At 44.7% G+C, this 20326-nt stretch overlaps 1 protein-coding gene across 2 annotated transcripts in view; it reads right to left on the bottom strand.

The window, feature by feature from the left end:
- LOC147097077 (polypeptide N-acetylgalactosaminyltransferase 6-like) overlaps nucleotides 1–20326 on the bottom strand; it is a 66230-nt gene that overhangs the window by 11528 nt on the left and 34376 nt on the right. For both annotated transcript variants that reach the window (XM_085972877.1, XM_085972878.1), the window contains 4 exons: nucleotides 17203–17352; nucleotides 12824–13058; nucleotides 6499–6616; nucleotides 2203–2403 (listed from right to left, as the gene is read on the bottom strand). In XM_085972877.1, the coding sequence (XP_085829003.1) occupies nucleotides 2203–2403; nucleotides 6499–6616; nucleotides 12824–13058; nucleotides 17203–17352 (704 nt within the window). The remainder of the gene's footprint in view (nucleotides 1–2202; nucleotides 2404–6498; nucleotides 6617–12823; nucleotides 13059–17202; nucleotides 17353–20326) is intronic.

Genomic DNA, 20326 nt, shown 5'->3' with positions numbered 1-20326 from the left:
ATGAGGTGCTGTTCCTCGAGTTTACGTTGAGCTTCCGTGGAACAATACAAGAGGCCAAGGACGGTGAGGTCCGAGTGGGAATGGAGCGGTGAATTAAAATGACAGGCGACCGGAAGCTCGGGGTCACCCTTACGGACTGAACGGAGGTGTTCCGCAAAGCGGTCGCCCAATCTGCGTTTGGTCTCCCCAATGTAGAGGAGACCGCATCGTGAGCAGCAAATACAGTATACTAGATTGCAAGAAGTACAAGTAAATCGCTGTTTCACCTGGAAGGGGTGTTTGGGGCCCTGGACAGTGGGAAGGGGGGAGGGGGGAGGTATAGGGGCAGGTGTTACATCTCCTGCGCTTGCACGGGAAGGTGCCAGGCGAAGGGGAAGGGCTGTTGGGGGTGATAGAGTGGACTAGGGTGTCTCGGAGGGAGCGGTCCCTACGGAATGCTGAAAGGGGAGTGGAGGGGAAGATGCGTTTGGTGGTGGGATCACTTTGGAGGTAGCGGAAATGGCGGAGGATGATCCGTTGGATGTGGAGGCTGGTGGGGTGAAAGGCGAGGACAAGGGGAACCCTATCGTGGTTCCGGGAGGGAGGGGCAGGGGTGAGGGCAGAAGTGCGGGAGATAGAACGGACACGGTCAAGGGCCGTGTCAACCACGGTAGAGGGGAATCCACGGTTGCGGAAAAAGGAAGACATGTCGGAAGCACTGGTGTGGAAGGTGGCATCGTCGGAGCAGATACGGCGGAGACGGAGAAACTGGGAGAATGGAATAGAGTCCTTACAGGAGGCGGGGTGGGAGGAAGTGTAGTCCAGGTAGCTGTGGGAGTCAGTGGGCTTGTAGTGAATATTGGTCGATAACCTATCCCCAGAGATGGAGACGGAGAAGTCGAGGAAGGGAAGGGAAGAGCCAGAGATGGACCATGTGAAGGTGAGGGAAGGGTGGAAATTGGAGGCAAAGTGAATGAAATTGTCTAGTTCGGGGCGAGAGCAGGAAAACTGGGCTGGTCCAGGAAAACTATTTCTGCGAGAGGTGGTGTACTTGGTGATTGAGAGAGTATATTGTGCAGAGATTCCAACTGTATTTTTATTTTACCCACTTTACAGTACATTCTGATCACAATCCTATGGTTTGGCTAAATTCTACTCCCACACAGTGGTTACCTCAGTGTATTGCATGGGGCGGGTGACATAGTCATCATGGGAATGGAGAGCATCAAACCAGATGGGCAGTCATGGCAAGAATGACACAGGTTTAGTTCATGAGCTGAGTACGAGCAACCTCGGTGGGGGGGGGGGGGTGCGGAAAGAGGGCAGGGGAGAAGCAGAAGAGAAGAATGTGATAAGACAATGTAGACTTACTCATTGCCTTTGTAATTGAAGACAACAGTATCTTTTGATCCAAATATATCAAAGTTGTTTCATTGGTTGATCAATGGATTGATGTGGACTTGTGTATTTGGATCTTCACAAGACAAAATGTCTCTTTTCATACAAAATGTGGATCCTGTCCGTCTCCACACTTAACATATACAATTGTATGCTGCACTGTCAATTGTATATTTGAACATAATTACATTTTTTTTTTTTTAAATGAACAAAATCCTCAGTTTCAAACAGTTCAGGGGTTCTTTCAGAATTGTGTGATCAAGGGACCGTTTCTCACTCTGCTTTAACTGCTCTGTTGAACGCTACTGAAAGTGACCCCGGCTAAATTCGTTTTTCCTCAGGACTTTGATCAGTCAACCATCGCAGTTATATTTCTTCAGTAGTTATTCTTGCAATGGGTATTTGATGCATTATGGACTTTCTCGTATTTATGTTTAATATTGTAACTTAAGTGTTTGCTAAAGTTTGTGCTTCACATCTTTATTCATAGTGAGCAAATATATTAGTTGCTGAAGCCTGTCAAACCTTATCTGTGTTTAATATGTACTGTTCTGAAGGTGTCGAGTATTGCAATGCGAACCATGTTAAATTGCAGAAGTAACTTGCTGCACGTGAGGCAATGATTAACCCCTCGGGATACACAACTTCGCTAAAGTTAGATTATAAGAAGGAAGCAGTGTCTGGAATGCAGGGAATAGGGTCTGCTCACAGAAATCCCTGATAACCAAACATTTTGGGGGGGGGGGGGGGGGGGGGGGGGGAGAGAATTAAAAAACCAATTTATAAGGATTTAAAAAAAAGTGTAACTGCAGTTGCATCACCCACCTCCTGGGCCATCTTCTCTGCCTGCTGGTTCCTCCTGTAAAACAGCTCCTTGTAGTGATCCATCCAGACCTCAGCCAAGCGCACTTGGTTGCGGGCAATTACCTGCACACCTTTCGGGAAGCTGTGAGGGCTCTTGTTACGGAACACATGGCCCACCACAGAGCAGGGAATGATCTCCAACTGCCCACCACATTGCCAGACCTAAAACAAACAAAGTTAGGCAACATGGCAGTTAGCCAATGCTGAACTGTAAAAGGAGACGTAAAGGCTTTAATTTAAATATGGAATTTCCTCTATTAAACACATACACTAGTCAATTTCCAGCAATGTCTGTTTATTAACCCTTTGCATGCTGCAGTAAACAGTGGGAGGAAACATTTGAATTTTTTTTTCTGTATCCCTTCAAGAACAAAAATGGACAAGAAGATTGTAACCATCCAACATCCTGTTCAAATAGATGTTCTTGTTTGAATAGTGGTTGAAGACGGCACGATATGAGGCAACTAACTAAGGAGTTACAGATTCAGGCAATGTTAAGGATTGGAACCACCAGTACAGGTACAAATCGTTAATCCACAGTGCTGCAGCTATGTATCTTCAGCTTATTCATGCTGCTAGACTCATCCAAATCAGCTTCCCCAGTGATAGTGTTGAGTACTCAAAATGTCAACTTGTCTCCAATTGTACTGTCCTTTCTCCCCCCGGCCTACACTGTCCCTCCCTCCCAGGCCTATATTGTTTCACAGAAAACTGGTCTACGACTTTGGTGCCAGAATAAAAGGAGCCAAATTTAGTAGAACGGTCAGGAAACCTGTTCATCTCCTCTCATGCACCCTTCTCTCTTCGCCACCCCGCCCCCCAACAACAAATGTTGAACATCCAAAATGGCTTCTTCCTAATTTGATCCTGTTCTCACTGGAGATGATCTGGACATTTTAAAAACCTTTATTCTTCGGTTGTTTTCCGTTTACAAAATCAACAGATGAGCAAGGCCATTTAACATCCAGAAAGAACCTACAGTCTCTCTTCCACCACCACCCACCCAGCACAGTCTCGACTGTTTCTTAAATGATAGATAGAAAAAAAAAACAAGCTTGCATTTATATAGCGCCTTTCACAACCTCAGGACATCCCAAGTGCTTTACAGCCAATGAAGTACTTTTTGAAGTGTAGTCACTGTTGTAATGTAGGAAACGCAGCAGCCAGTTTGCGCACAGCAAGCTCCCACAAACAGCAATGTGACAATGACCAGATAATCCATTTTAGTGATGTTGGTTGAGGCATAAATATTGGCCAGGACACCGGGGAGAACTCTCCTACTCTTCGAATAAGTGCCATGGGATCTTTTACGTCCACCTGAGAGCAGATGGGGCCTCGGTTTAACATCTCATCTGAAAGACGGCACCTCTGACAGTACAGCACCCCCTCAGTACTGCACTGAAGTGTCAGCCCACATGCTCAAGTCTCTGGAGTGTCCTGAAAGGCTTGGATCCTTGCCTATTCGACAGAATAGACACTGATCCAGCCCATCAACAGCCAATATAGGTTTCAAAAGCTGAAATACAGCAATGCAGTAGAGTTCAAAAAAATATTCTTGAGTGAATCAGAATGACTTTAAATGACACTGCACTACTGCGCCACCTTCTGGTGGGTGTTACCTCAGCACCACAAGCTTCTAATCCTGAAGCACCAGTTCCGTCAATTAGTCCGGACATAAAACTACATGCTAAGTGCTTAGAAGCGCTGCTCCCCAAAATGAATTATTTTTAAACTACAAAAATATAAAAGAGTGCATGGAAGTGTCTACATAATACTTTACTAAATTAAAAATCACATTCCATATTCACAAGAAAGCTTGGAAAAAGAAAAAAAGTCAGGTAATCAAGCCTGGCTCTTCCACAATCCAAGCAATGCTGCAGCTAACGTGGACTCCTTCCCCTTCCCCTCCCAGCCAAGATCTCCATCTCCCTTCATAACCTCCATAAGTATCTGTGTAACTCTCAATCCTGATCTCAAAAGATATTGATCCAGTTCCTTTTCAGAATATCAATCGACACAGGATTAAATGACTCTTGCCTTATATTTCTCCTCTCTACATCTCCCCAAAAACAGAGCTCGTCCATTTAAATGACACTCCCCTTAGATTTCTGGAAGCAGCACTTATTGAAGTCACCATAATTACCAGCAAACATTCCTGCATCTCCCCAAAAATGGAGCTCGGGGCCACTCTCACTCAGTTAAATGACGTTTTGCTTGCTGGACTTAAAGTTGGATTCGGCGTGGTTGGTGGAGGGGTTGAAACTGGGATGTTTCAAGAACTGAAGGGGATAAGCTGACTCGGTGAAGAAACGGCTGGGATTGTGTTGCCAAAACATAACACACCTGAAAAGTGCCGAGAAACAGTGGGGGGTAAAGAATTATTTGGCATTTATATAGTGCCTTTAACACAGGAAAAGCATCCAGAAGGCACTTTTCAGAGGTGGAATCAGACAGAAATGGACACCAAGACAAAGAAGAAGATAGTAGGAAGGGTGACCATTAACTTGGTCAAACAGGTCGCTTTTAAAGAGGGCTTTCCAGAGTGTGGATCCTAGATGGCTGAAAGCATGCGTGCCAATGGTTGGGGGCGGGGCTGTGGGGTGCATACAAGAGGCCAGAGTCAGCGGAATGGAGATTGTGGGGAGCGGTATACAAAATGATAATTAGGTTGTACAGTATTCTGCTCACAAGCTAGCCTTCTGATCTGCCCAGATAACATCAGAGCGCTTTTATTTTAAAATTAGTAATGGTTACATTTCCTATGACAGGCATTTCTATAGCGCCTTTCACGACCTCAGGATGTCCCAAAGCGCTTTACAGCCAATTTAGTACTTTTGAAGTGTAGTCACTGTTGTAATGTAGGTAACGAAAGTCAATTTGCGCACAGCAAGCTCCCACAAACAGCAATGAAATAAATGACCGGATCACCTGATTTAGTGATGTTGATTGAGGGATAAATGTTGGCCCCAGGACACCGGGGAGAACTCCCCTGCTCTTCTTTGAAATAGTGCCATGGGATCTTTTACGTCCACCCGAGGAGGTAGACGGGGCCTCGGTTTAACGGCTCAGCGGAAAGATGGCACCTCCGGCAGTGCAGCGCTCCCTCAGTACTGCACTAGAGTGCCAGCGGAGATTAGGAGCTCAAGTCCTGAAGTGGAGCTTGAACCCACAACCTTCTGACTCCGAGGCGAGAGTGAAACTACTGAGCCAAGGCTGACACCTGCCAATTTTTGTCTTGATAATCTACCTGCATTCATTACAGACATTGAAAGCATGGTGAATACACCACTAAGTTTTAAAAAAAACCATGAGATTTAATTTGAATAGATTTATTGCTGGAGTCAAGATGCACCTTTTATAAACCAATAAAAGTCAATGCCAGTCGAGGCTTGTGGCCACATTTTTCAGCGTCAAATACAGCCACAGAATGGCAATTTTTTTTTTTTTTTTTTTTTTTTAAATGTACTTCTAAACTACACACTGAATTCCGAATAAGCACGGTGATATAGCCAGAGAATAAATTTGTGACTTATGAATTTATTATATAGAAGATTTACATCCTCCGTTTTTTTTTTATTTTTCAAAAAGAATTTTAGGTACTGGGTACGAGAGCCATTAGATGGCTGGCTTTTCAGCTTTGAGATCTGGGCTCGAATCCAACCCAGGTTGATCAGAGAAGTCTCCAAGAGCCATATACTAAAATGAGTTTGACTCGAGGTCAAAAAGGACATCCAGTTCAATCAGCTGCTAAATGGTAATATCAAGATTAGTCAGTAATTATAGTCTGCCAGTGCACTGCAAATATTTTTAATGCAAAAAAGATCCAGAACACTAAATTTGACAAGGCAAAAACACGTAGTTCTTCTCCTGAAGACGCAAGCTTATGATGGGGTACATTTCCCTTTGGTACCTCATCCTAGCCATTCTTCATGGAGGGCATCAGACCCAAGTCTGATCCTGCTCTCACCAAACATCCACACACTTTCCAGCAGAGCTCACTGGATAGTGATCAAGAGTGGGAACATTGGCTGATTTCCACCCACCCCGCCCCCCCGCCCGCTCAGAAGCACAGAGGCCAATTGAGGGGTCTCAACTGGTGCCCTGGTGGAGATCAGCTAACTGAGCACATACCAGGAATTAATCCAGGGGCCTCCCTGGCCTAGGTCACTTACTACAACAGGCCACAAGGCCTCATTCATATTTAAATCCATCAACATACACAACCAAGGCATTATAAACAGAAGCATTTGCGTTTACCCTGAATGACATTTCCACATTCTCTCCTCCCCATATTTCCATCTGGTTGTCGTATGTTCCAATCAGTTCAAAGTAAGCTTTGGAGATCGCAAAGAGGCCACCAGCAAACGTGGGAGTCCTGAAAATAAACTAAAAATCAAATGTATTGGCCGTAGAGAGATTGCATAGTTTCATTTTGTGCTGAATTGAAGCTCACCATCATGACCAGTGAGACATTCTCTAAAAAAGAGAAGACCCACAATATTGGTATTGTTTTCAAACAGCTGATAAATTTTACTTCATATGGAGCAAATTCACCACATTTATTGAGCAATGCAGGACTTGGGTGGCCACCAAATGCCTTAATACATGTGGTGGGCCTGGTCCTTGAACCTCTGCAGTCCTTGTGGTGATGGTGTTCCCACAATGGATACTGTGGTGTTTTTGGAATTCCTATTGGTGCAGTACAATTATTTTTGGTTGTCAGCTACACTATTGGGTATAGAATTTTGAAGTGTATGAAACCAGTTGTACGTTACCTTAAGTAATATAACACCTTGGGGGTCCACGGACACAGGTGGCAGGAAGTTAAGACGGGCACATCTCCAGGACCTCAAAGTCCTGTACACCCTGCCATGTCCCATGAAGTAGTAGTGTCGGCAGCTCAAGACACGTGCCCATCATAACTTAATGCCTTCCCATGAGCCGAGTCCTGAAGCAATACTCGGATTTATACAGGAATGTCCATTGCTCAGGTGTCCAATTCTTCAGCCCTGACTGGAGCAAGGTGCCAGAACTGAGCAGCTGTAATATGGGTAGAAATCCAGTGGGAGAATCTCCAGACAGTTCGGAGCACAAAAGAAAACAAACCTCCCTCAGCTATTTATCCACTTTGGCAGAAGCAGCTGGAGAGAACATGGTCATCTTAAGACGGCCTCCATTTTATTTCTAAGCTGCTTTCCTAAACCGGTGATGCTGCATTCAAATTCCAGATAAAAATCCCTTTGCATTGGAATAGGACAAATGGATGTCCTTGACTTGAAACGAGAGACACCATTTTCTGTCACAACAGGGTCGGCTTTGTGAAAACATTCAGCATACCGGTTCCCTCCATTGGTTTTTGTTACACGTGGGCCTCAGTTTTCAAAAAGATACGGTCATGAAAATAATGATATTCAGCCCGTAAACTCAGGCTGACCCCCCCCCCCATCCTTGAACACATTTATATCTAAATGTAACAAATAACTGTTTTCACTGTAATTCAAACGAGCCTGTTGATGGACTCTCTCACCAGTGTTACAGATTTGTTGAATGGTCAGAGACCATTATAGATTAATCTCTTGTTTATATAGAAACCAAAAGTGCTGTGCATCTCAACATTCATCCAACTGATCTGGGTTTGGTTTTAAAAATGTACTTTTGTCTCAGCGAGAGTGATCCGGTTCCTCTCTTGCATGCAGTGACATCCTCAAGCACATCAGAGTCAGGTATAGACTGGAGCTCCCTCTGACCTACCTCAACTGTGCAACTCGTCTCTAGCCTCAGAACAGCATCCATTACTGCATCAGCCCTAATATTTCCAATCCCCATTACTACAATCCCTGCCCGTAGACAAAGGGTGCCCATTAGTAGCCACTGGGATCTGCCGAGACTCACTTCTGGGTTGGATTTCAGTTCAGGTTTCAGAGCTGTATGGAGTGTGACATGAATCAACTGAGCGGCCTGCGGGTTGCGCTGTCCAGGGAGAGTATAAATACTCGGGCACGGGCCCAGCTTGCACAGGACATTCTTAACAGGAACTAGTGAAGGACACAACTAGACCTCCATGTTGTAAAACAGTTGATTAAAGCTTTGTTTAACGCTTAGACCAAGTGCCTGGTAGTTTTCTTACGTCAGAGTGTTCTACCCAGTGTTAGATCCAGCCAGGTCTCTAATGGCAAGTTGACATGCCAATCATACATCACAGAGGGGATCGAAACATTGTCCAAAATCGAACAGCCCATCAAAACAATCTTAAAATAGATAGGCGCAGTACTGATGTTTGACAATTGATGTCACTAGTGCATTCGGTAAATCACACCACGTCTGGGGCAGACCAGTGGGCTAACTGGTTTCTTCACTTTGACTCTCCAAATTCAAAACTGGACTCCTGACACTTGCACGTGGGAGTCTGACTGGGCTTTAGATGCAGAAGCTTAGATTTAAATGGTCACTAATTGCTGTAATCCCCAGCCATCTGGATTTTCAAACTCAAAAAAGGAAAAGGACTCACGAGGAAAGAACTGCAGTCAAATAAAAACTTTTAGCGTCATGTTCTCGGACAGGAAGCGATATTGGGCCTGGACTTGCTGCAATGCCGCGTTTGACGGCGCCCGCCGTTATCAGACATTTGCGCTCTCCGGTCATATCGCACTATACTTACGCCGTAATTTGCTGGAATGTCGATTTGTCTACAGCATGGCGAGGTCAGTGATGCATCAGGGACCTTGTGCCACTGCAGCCAATGGCTTACCCTTCAGACCAACTGCATGGCACTTTAAAAAGCAGAGAACAGACACCGTAACGCAGATTGAGGGACAGCACTGAGAGGTAAGCGAGCTGCAACTTCTGAAATCAACTTTAAAAAGTTAACAATTAAAAAAAAAATTTTACAAAAGGCTGTAAAACGTCATCTTTAGCGTCTGCCCTTTCCTTTTTCCGCAGAATGGTCGCAGGAAGATTTAAAGAAAAGATCGCAAAACTTTTGTCCCCCAGGATCCATCCACCTTGCCCCTCCCTGCTGAATAAGTCGTGGATGGTGGAATGGCAAAGGACAAAGGCGTCGTGAGCACTTCCCCGATGCTCTGAGTTAACGTGCAGGAGCCTCAGTTGGGCATCGCCAACCATCAGCACATTTAGTGAGTGTTAACCCTTCCTGTTGATGAAAGGGACAGGCTCAAGTTGACATGCCCATCATACACCAGAGAGGGGATCAAAATGGTGTCCAAATCGAAAAGCCCATCAAAACAATCTTAAAATAGATGGGCACAGTACCTGTACTGATGTTTGACGATTGGCATCACTAGTGCATTTGGTAAATAACACCATGTCTAGGGACAGATCATCAGTGTGCGAACTGGCTCCTCAGTAGCATGTGGGTCCCAGCGATAGCCCCCTACACCCTGGGGAAGCCAGCAATCCTGTGGAAATTGATCGACCAGTCTCTTTGCTGCGCAGGGAATATTTTGCATTTAATAAAAAGTCTGATGCGCTGTGGTAGAGGGCATCTGTCAGCCGTTGAATGCAGGTCCTCGCAGCTCCTTGGCTGATGTTAGAGGGCTCCAGTGTCGGACTGGAAGGAACGAGAGCCATAGAAATTGAGGGCTATCACCACCTTCATTGCCACTGACAAGGCCCTGTGGGAGTTAGACCGCGGTTTCAGGTCTTGCTCCCTTGATGAAGCGCAGTGTGTGCATGCACAGCTCCTCCGGCAGTGCCTGAAGTAGCATTTGTTCCCTGTACACACTCTGGGGGGTGGGGGGCAAGGGTAGAGTAGCGAGATTGGTACAGGCTCTGGCGCCTCAAGTGTCGTGCCCACTTCCCCTCCAGGTTGCCCATGAATGGGCGGAACGCCCAGTGGATAGGCCATTGCAATGCTTTCACCTTCCTAGCATGTAGAAAGAGATGGCGGTTCTGCAAATAATTGCCTTTAGAAACTAACAGGACTCTGGATGGCAAAACTGGCAAGAAAAGACTGTTCAAACTGAAAAAGGAAACTCTCAGAACAATTTCCAGACGGCTGGGGTGAGACTCCACAGCCTTCTGTTAGCCTCCCAGGCTGAGTCATGCGAGGGCCATAATTCACGCCAATACCAGGTCATTCGCGCCATTATTTTTCCGTCAGCTGCAGCACATAATAATTGGCGATTGCCTTTGACTGCAGTGATGGGCTGAGCGATAAGTACAAACTTTTATCAGCTTAGGCGAGGCTATCAGCGGAGCAGCGCAAATATCCCATCAAATGATGGTGCAACGCAACTCATGGCATAACTCACCTACTCCATTATTTCCAGGAACTTTCACGTATTAATAATAGCGCATGCCGTTAAAGCGTCATTACTATGGTGCAATTTCCTGGCACATTCAAGCCCAGTGTGAAAATCTTAACGAATGAAAAGTGTTATTCCTGAAAACAAAACTTTAGGAAAAAACACCAACATAGTGTGTCACTTTTGGTTGGCCTTCCAGACACAGGAAATGATAGGAAGCAGAGGTGCATCTTGGTCCTCGGAAACACAGGCAGGTTCTGTGCCGGTCCCAGTATCAAGGCTTCTGGTTGATTGACAGTCATCGTAGCCAAGCTTGCCATAGATGTCACAAGGCCTCACCAACATGCTTGCCTCTCTGCCAGCTCCTGCAGTTGTCTGCTGGTCATTTTCCCCAATTCAGGTCTTCCAATACACTGTCCCACCAGGTCAGCTTTGACCTTCCCAACTGGCACCCACTCCATCGACACTTCCCAGTCAAATATCCTCCTTGCACATCCCATTCCAAAACCACCCAGCCTCTGCTTTTGTGCCTTCAGCTCGAATATGTTCAATTGGAATCAAACTAAAAATCAACTATTACGGGGAAGGCATCCTTTTTGGATTATATACAATTACACTAAAGACAGTTGTCTCATAGCCAAGAGAGGAAAAATAAGTTATACACAAAAATATATAATTAAAATATTTAATACAAGGAAGAAACTGTACTAGGGTGTAATTTCACCCTAGCAACGTCACAGCTGCACTTCTTCGGTACAGTAATGATTCTGATAATTATAGTCTGTAACCTATGGGTGGGAAGAAGTGTCAATACTCCATCCATTTAGTTAGAAACCATGAAAAATCTGTGGAGGTTAAAAGTCAAGCAAGCTTCAATCACTGTAGGGGTCAAATTCTTGGCTACCTCAGCTGCCATATTGAAGTGTGTATAGTGTAGATTCCCCACAATTTACAGTACAAGAGGTTAGGAGTATTTATGACCTTTCCCCTCCTCCTTATTTTTTGCCAGTTTTCTCCCGTTTTGCTCTTTGGAAGGCACTGGCTCTTTCCTGGGCTATGGTTCGATGTGCCTGGGTGCCCCCGCCACCAGTACCATGCCAAAAATAGCCATTCTTCATGCACGAGTCCAGACACAGTGTTGACAGGCTATTCCACTATGGAGGCTATCACAGCAAAGCTTGACACCATCATTACTTCACCATCCTGCTTAAGCTCAGTAAATTCAGCTAAGACCAGGGATCGAAGGCAAGACTTTCTGGTCTACCACGCTCAGCTGCTGACTGCCCTAACTAACCAAGACATTTGGAGATTGGGGGCAGGGGAAGAAGAAAGAGCTTCTGAATACATATGAGGTTATATTTGCAAATGTAGTTTTGTATTAAATGGGTGTTAAGGAATGGATAGCGATTGATGTAAAACGCTCGGTGCACATTTGCAGGACTAGAATAAACTGGACATTCATAAAATACACTTGCTATTTGCAGGAGCTGTGGTGACTGGATAACTCCCAAGCACCGGTGCAGAGTGGGATTAGCCAGCACCATTACCCTTGTGAGTGAGGGGATTAAGATGGAGGAGCTTTACCCAGAGGACAGCATAGGGCCTGTGGTTTAGAAACACACAGGAAGTCAAAAAGGTGAGAAAACTGTTAAAAGATGCCAGCTGAAAATGGTGCAACGGTTAGGAAAAGAGCTGCAAGGACCCAAAAACAGTTGTGAAAGCAAGAGCTATTATTTCAAGAGGAAGTATGCGGAGCTGGCAAATCACAAATCGTGAGACACTTGGGTTGTCAAAAAACATAGAAATGACCTCATCCTGGCTGGTCAGGGAAGGGGAATTTTTGTCGTCACTGGGTGAAACAAAAGGGCATTGACTCCACTAAGCTAGCCACTGAAGTGTGGTTTCCGGTGTAGCTGAAACATGCTTGCACAGGAACATCTCAATATTTTATACATAAAAGTGCTTTTTTATGTATAAAAGCATCAATGGACTCTCGGTGGTACAATGGGTTAAGCACACTTCTTTCACCTCTGGGACCTGGGTTTGAATTCTGCTCAGTTACTAATCCCACTAATGCAAAACTGCGGCCCCCCCCGCCTGCCAATTCAGCACTGATTGGCACTCTCAAGCCCAAGGAATTGCTAGGGTAGGAATGCAAACAATTGGGCCAATCTTCCGATTTGGGGATTTTACTACACAGCTGAATGTGCTACAACTGGCCTGGGAATGCTTCATGCAAGTAGTCAATTCTTAGACGTCCCATTCCATTTCTCAGCCCTAGTCTTATTGAGCACAAAAATTCAATTAAACACACTCACTTGACGGGATAGGTTTCATCTTTTCTTCTTTCTAGCTCATGAGGTGGAATGGCCTCCCAGCCAAATGACAAACTCCAGTCAAAGTTACCCCGGTTGTGCTGCCTTCCATACTGGACAGGTTTGGATACCTCAAAGGTATTGAGGTCAATGGTAGTGATGTCCGGGCTCACCACGGCAGTGTAATTTTCAGCTATTCTTCCCAGCAAAGGTTCCAGCCAGCCATTGAAACACTCGCCTAAATATTTGAGAGATGTAAAAAAAAGTGTTTCTGCTAAATCTTAGCCAAAAAAAATTCCCTTCTCCCAATTTTTTCCCTTCCCTTGGGCAGTGGTTCAGCTTGTTGGAAAGCCATCAAGCCAAGCCATGGAGTAGTACAGCAACAGAAACAGACGATTTACCCCATCCAGCCCACTTGTTAGCCACGGGAACTCTATCTCCGTAACCCTAATCCCCTGCCTTTTCTCCAGAACCTCCCATACGCTTACTTCCTAGGTAAGTTTACAGCTTCCTTTTAAACACCTCAATAGTTTCTGCCTTTCTCAGGCAGTTAGTTCCACATTTTTCACCGCCTGTCATCTTCAGTTCTTCAGCCCCGGGTGACCCGATCAGTGTCCAGTCCTCTATTTGGTTTCTGTGCAGCTAGACCCGACTCCTTCATGATGACATTACCACACCAACCATTCCTTATTCAACTCCCATCATATTCTGCTATTTGTACTATGACCCACATTGGTAGCTACGCCCTAGATTGGAGATTAAAATAGAGACGTGGCTCGGAGCACTTCTTGTTAAGTGTGAAATGAATTAACGACCATTGAAACACAGCAATTGTTTGGTAAAGTAAAATCATTCACTTTTATATAAAAAGAGGGAAAATCCCTCGAAGGCTCAGTGGGTAAATGCACTGTGTACGGTGCTGCTGAGCAGTACATGACAGGAAGTTCCCCAGCTTTGATTCTTTAATCTGTGCTGAGTTACTAAAGGGTGGGTACAATTGGTCTCAGCAATTCCTAGATTTTTGGCCGGGGTGGAGGAAACAAAAACAAAGTCAGGCAGGGTCCCCATTCAAGCTCGCTAGCTACTGGAAAGCCGAGAGGATCCGGTGAAACCGGGATCAGGCTCAGCTGTAAACGCACCAAGTGATGCCACACACGGTTGAAAGGCCTGCCGACGGTCGCTGTTGAGGCTTGTGTGTGAAGACTGGCCACTTGGGTGAGGTAATGGAGGGCTGCCAGCTATCATGGAACTGTACCCCAGTACAGCTCACCACCTTTAGGAGAAGGAGGGAGAAAATTCGGAGGGAAGTTAGAGCTACGGAACAAAAACCAACTGCAGCAAGGACATTCCCAGAATGCATGGCATGGAGAAAGCAACTGTGGCTCACCTGAAGGGAAAAAACAAACTGGATTTCTCCACAAGACAGCAGCATGCAGCTCAGGTGTTTGAATAAATAGTGTAGCTTTAAAAGAGGGCGCTAAATACTATATTGATGCATGTATAGATCGTCACACCTCAAATTTAAGACCTCCCCAGGAAAGAAAAAGCAAACTTGCACATAGGCCGGACCCCCGACCCAAATCAATTATTTTTAAACTTCAAAGAAAAGTGCGCGCGCGCCAATTCAGTATCAGTCGTTCCTGTTAACAAGTGTTCATCTGTTCAGCTTCAAAATACCAGCTGCCATTTATTTAAACAAATTCAGAATTCAATTTCTATTTAAGAAACAGAACAGGCCATACTTCAGAGTAATTTTAGAATTAACTAAATTAAATTGGAATCTGGTTACATTTTCTCCCTCATTTGAAGAGGTTTTCTCACCTCCTTTAGGCCTTCCTGTGGCACGAATCAGTCCCTAACCAGCAGGGTAGGCAGGCAACCTACTCCCAGGCCTAGGTGAATTGCTAAATAACAACAGAAAATGCTGGAAAAACTCAGCAGGCCAGGCAACATCTGTGGAGAGAAAATAGAGTCAACGTTTCAGGTCAAACCCTATTTTCTCTCCACGGATGTTGCCTGGCCTGCTGAGTTTTTCCAGCATTTGCTGCTGTTATTTCGGATTTCCAGCATCTGCAGTATTTTGCTATCGTACTAGGTGAATTGCTGCTTGGGAACTGGACAACCCTCCACCCCCCTCATTGACATCCCACGGAGATTAGGAATTTACCACATGGTTTAAGATCGGGACCAACACCCCACCACACAATTAAACTCAGCCTTCAGGGGAAAGTCTTGTCGGCACTGCTGATTTTGGGGGAGGGAGGCAAGAAAGAAGAAAATGAATGAATTTACATAGCACCTTTCCACAACCTCAAGATGTCCTAAAGTGCTCCACAAGAGGTCTCCAACCTGTTGCCTTATCCTGAAGGATATGCAAGGCGTGGTCTTTTTTGGGCCGGGGCGAAAATATAGTTAGACGCTGAAAATCATCATCCTACAGTCCTCCTCCTTACATCTTCATGTTGAAAAATCAAGAACTCAGTCGCACAGACTGCACCTCTAACTTGCTTTCCCAGGACTCAAATCAGTGGAACTCCTCGTCTCACCTTCCTCCTACAATCTATAGACTTTCAAAACCCCCAAAAAAACAAGCTTGGCATCACCTCATTTTTTTTTCTCTTACTCTTTCCAACCTTGGTCGTGTCCTGCACCACCAGCCTTGACCCTGCACCTTGGTTTCTCCATAAAAAAGCCTGGGTTGTATCACATGAATAGATTTCAATCTTTATTTAAAGATAGCACCTGGAAAAAGTAGCAGGATATTAGGTTTCTAACTATCATTACTCGCTCCACTCACCAGTTCTGGCAAGAAAGCCCTCGGCTTTTGCCAGTTGGCTCCTGTAGTTACAGGGATTTATCCGGCATTAGCTGATTTGCAATTGTGGAATGGCTTTCATATAAATCTGGTAACAAACAGCTGATTCCAGACCTAGTGGGACCACGGCATTGTATCTTTCTTGCCCTCCCTTCCGTTTCCCATTGACTGCTGGCTTGTGCGCCATCTTCAGTTGTCCTGACTGACAGCTTGTGCTTCCTGCCCTCCACAATGTTCCTTTGCTTCTACCTAAAATTTACTTTCCAGCTTTTTGCCTTTAAAACACAAATGTGCAGAACTGACACCAGTTTTATTCAAACTTGGATATGAAAATATTTCTCACTGATATTTAATTTTGTCACTTCCCGAACGCTATTCTTCTTTGCCTCATATTCCTGCCTAGCTTGATGAAGATCGGAAGAGTCATTTCAAGCTTTACGGGAATCATTTGACAAGTTAGGGCAGGAAAGGGATGAGCTTCGATGGGCCAAATGGCCTGTCTTCATCCTTAACTTTTCTCATGAGCCCTGGCCTAATCTGCTAATATGAAAGTGTCAACTTGGCTCAGTTGGTAGCACTCACTTCCAAGTCAGAAGTTGGTGGATTCAAGGCCCACTACTCCAGGACTCCCATATATAACCTAGGTGGACAATTTAGTGTAGTATTGAGGGAGTGCTGCTTTCTTGAAGGTGCCGTCTTTCAGATGAGACATTAACCCTATTCAGGAGACGCTGAAGATCCTGGGGCGCTATTCAAACAGCAGCAAGAGTTTTGCCTGGTGTCCTGGGGCCCAATATTGACTCCTCAACCAACACCACCAAAACAGCACGGTGGCATAGTGGTTAGCACTGTTGCCTCAACGCCAGGGACCCAGGTTCGAATCCAGCCTCAGGTGACTGTCTGTGTGGAGTTTGCACATTCTCCCCGTGTTTGCGTGGGTTTCCTCCGGGTGCTCCGGTTTCCTCCCACAGTCCAAAGATGTGCGGGTTAGGTTGATTGGCTATGATAAATTGACCCTTAGTGTTAGGGGGATTAAATGCGTGGGGTTACAGGGATAGGGTGGGATATGTGTTGGTGTAGGGGTTACGGGGATCGGGTGGGATATGTGTCGGTGCAGGTTCGATGGGCCGAAATGGCCTCTATCCGCACTGTGGGGTTTCTGTGATTCTGTGATTCATCTCATGGCTGTTTGTGGGACCTTGCTGCGTGCAACTTGGATACCACGTTTGCCTACAACACAAGCAGTAACTACACTTCAAACAGTAGCTATTGGCTGTGAAGCACTTTGGGTCATCCTCTGGATGTGACTGGTGCAATATAAATAAAAGTTCTTAAAAAAACACACACACACAAAAACAGGGTGCAACTGGATTCAACTGTATCAAAGACAGATTTTTTTTAATTTTAATTTTTTATTTTTTATAAAGAATGGCATAACTTTCAGCCGTAAAGCAATTTCCAAAGGGTTTCCATTCATTTTGTAGTTTCTCTGGGCAGAATACCCTGGTTGTGTGTAGTTGCGCGATTGCCCATTTGACATTTGGGAGGAACGTGTGACTATACTTACAGTGAGCATCAAGAAAGGTCAGCACTTCGCCAGTGGCCATACGAGCACCCAGGAGCCTTGCAGTTATTAACCCTGTCCTCTCCAGCTGTCGGACAACCTTCACTATCCGGAACTGCTTTACATATTCATCCAATTGTTCTTTTAAATAATCTGGGGGGAAAAAAATCAGAATTAATTACGTTTGAATGATTTAAGACAAGACAATTTTATTCACCTTACAAAGCTGTAGCTTACGACATTGCCTAGTTTTGGGGCGGGTGTAAGCATCCCAATTAAAATAAAGAGTGGCTAGCAGATCATTACATGTTTACACAGCCACCGTTTGATTGCGGATACTTCGAGGTACAATGGTGATCAGGCACATATGGAGATGAGAGAGAAAGAGGGTGTCAATTGTTACTACGACGTCATAACCAAGCAATGCAAAACATTGAAATGATTTAAAATAAGTCCTCTATGTTTGCAACCAAAAGATGCTTTGCCCACTGCAGTACTGAACCATACAGACCAGAAGTTCCCAGATCCAAGCCTTGCTCTGTGCTATTAGCTGATCTTAGCCCAGCGCAATAGTTGGGGTGCAGCAATTGGCCTCAGCATCCTTGAGCTAGGTGGGGAAGGGGAAGAGAAAATAAATTCCTGCTCCTGCTCACTATACAACGACCCTTATTGGAAAGTGCACTTCTCCTGACGTTGGGAGAGAACAGCCTCGGCTGTGATGCTGTCCACGATGGAATAGCCCATCAACACACATCATCTAGCCACACATATGAAGAATAGCCACTTGGACAAGATACCAGAGGGAACCCAGGGCCTGTTAAACTGTAGCCCAATAATAGTCAGCACTTTCAGCGGAGGGGGGTTGAAGTTTGTTAGACATTTTAATTAAGACTACTCCGTTACGTATATTTTTGCTATGAAAATAGTGACGATTAAATGCAATCTGGTCAAAATGTGCAAGTAATTTATAAATTAGCCACTTATAAAAACTTAATAGGCATTGAAAACAGCTAATCTTGCAAGTGGCGCTATCATTCTTCCAGTGCACCATATTGTGACAACACATTCAATGTCCATTGCCGATCGTTAAGAGGACTGTGGTCTTGTTGAAATCTTTCTTCATACAGGAAGGGGTAGTGACTGCACCTCATCTAAGCACTCAGTGTAGGCCTCCTCTTGCCCAACAACCAAGCTGCCTTAGAGATCTCAACAGGAAATATAAAAAAGGTAGTTTAACTAAACTCTATCTGTGCAATTGGATTAATGAAGCATGACGTAATAAAACTCACTACGCACTTGGTTCGAGTATAAAGCAAGGCTTTAATCAACTTGTTTCAAAACATGGAGGTCTAGTTATCTTTCACTAGTTCAATTCAATTCAATTCAAATGCTTTATTGGCATGAAAGTTTACAGGGAACCATATTGCCAAAGCTTACATAACAAAAAGTACAGTTTTCCAACATTCTGTAGGTGTCAAACAATTTTGACCTTCGTTGGGTACATACAATATTACTTTAAACAATATTAATTTAAACAGTCGTTGAACATCGTTGGATACATTCAGTATTAATTTTAAACAGTCCTCAGGTTGTGACATGTTGTTACATATTTGGCACCAAGGTATGGTCTGTCTCCTTCTCCCAGGACTAATCTTAATTTTGACAGGTCATCCAATTCTTTGAAATCAGGGGTTGTTTGGCTGAGCTTGTCAAATAATATGTTTCTTGTTGTGTTGAATTTTTCACATTTTAGGAGGAAATGCATCTCTGTCTCAACCTCGCCGGCCAGACATTGATCACATATTCTATTCTCTCTAGGCTGCCAGGATTTCTTGTATCTTCCTTTTTCAACTGCCAGTTGGTGGTCGCTTAGTCTGTACCTGGTGAGGGTCTGTCTCTGTTTTGTGTCTCTGATGGTCGAGAGATAGTCTGCCAGTTTATATTCTCTTTTTAGGGCCCGGTAACATTCTAATCTGCTTTGGCTTTTGGTTATTTTGTTCCAGTGTTCCAGGTAGGTTTCTTTGCATTGTTTAATGATTTGGTTCACTCGGATTGGTGTTTGGACGGCAGTGTTGGTCTGGGACTGGTCAGGGTCCGGCTGAGTAGGAGTACTTTGTGTTTCAGTAGCAGCTGACTCAGGGGACTCTTTTCTGGGTTTAGCTCTTGGGTCTGGAAGGCTTTAAAATGAAGGGTGTCTGGGGAGCTAGATTTGAGGTGATTTAGGAAGTTTAGTGCTCGTTTTTGGATGTTTATTATCAGTGGGTATCTGCCTAGTTCGGCTCTGCATGCATTTGTTGGTGTTTTCCTTTGGGTGCGAAGAATGCTTCGGCAAAATTCTGCATGTAGGGCTTCTATTGTGTGTTTTTCCCATTTAGTGTAGCTATGGTGATTGAGCGGGCCCCATACTTCACTACCGTACAGCGCAATGGGCAGGATTATGCTGTCAAATATTTTGAGCCAGATTTTGATTGGGATTTGGATGTTGTAGAATTTTCTTTTTATTGCATATAGGGCTCTTCGGGCTTTTTCTTTTAGTGCATTCCCTGTCTTACAAAATGTCCCTGGATAGCTGGGCCACGCCCGAGTATTTATACTCCTTGGACGGCGCCACTAGCTGGCCGTCCAGTGTTAATTCATGAGTCGTTTCTTCATGAGATTTATAACAAAGCATATAAAAGAGAAATATTTTCAACTCCCTCTGGATCAGTTTGTTCTATCAATAGAAATCAGCTCGATAATCAATAAAACTGAACTTGTTCAGCGGTTTAAAAATTCAGATTAACGGTCACAAGATTTTAAAACGAATGGAAAGTTTCTTTATACACTGGTGCTGCATCACTCCAGTCGTTTGATAAGGGTGCACCCCTGTTACACCCCCGGCCCCGCCCCCCCCCCACCGTTCTAGATTTTGGCTGGGCTGTGGAGGAGGTATACCACATAGAGCTGGAGGGTGTGGGGGCAGGGGGAGGAGAGAAGGAAAGTGATATGGTCAAAATTGGCAGGGGATCACTCGGATGATAAAAGGGTTCAATTAGGAGGACAGTTTATGCATGAACTTGGCTTGTATTCCCTTGAGTTTAAGAGGGTTGAGGGATAATCTAATTGAGGTGTTTAACATGATAAAAGG

Source organism: Somniosus microcephalus, chromosome 33 (assembly GCF_052327205.1).
Source record: "Somniosus microcephalus isolate GS21.2 chromosome 33, FLI_Smic_1.0, whole genome shotgun sequence".
Lineage (NCBI taxonomy): Eukaryota > Metazoa > Chordata > Chondrichthyes > Squaliformes > Somniosidae > Somniosus > Somniosus microcephalus.
The sequence above is the reverse complement of the archived record's forward strand: the minus strand, read 5'-3'. Positions and strand labels throughout refer to the sequence as shown.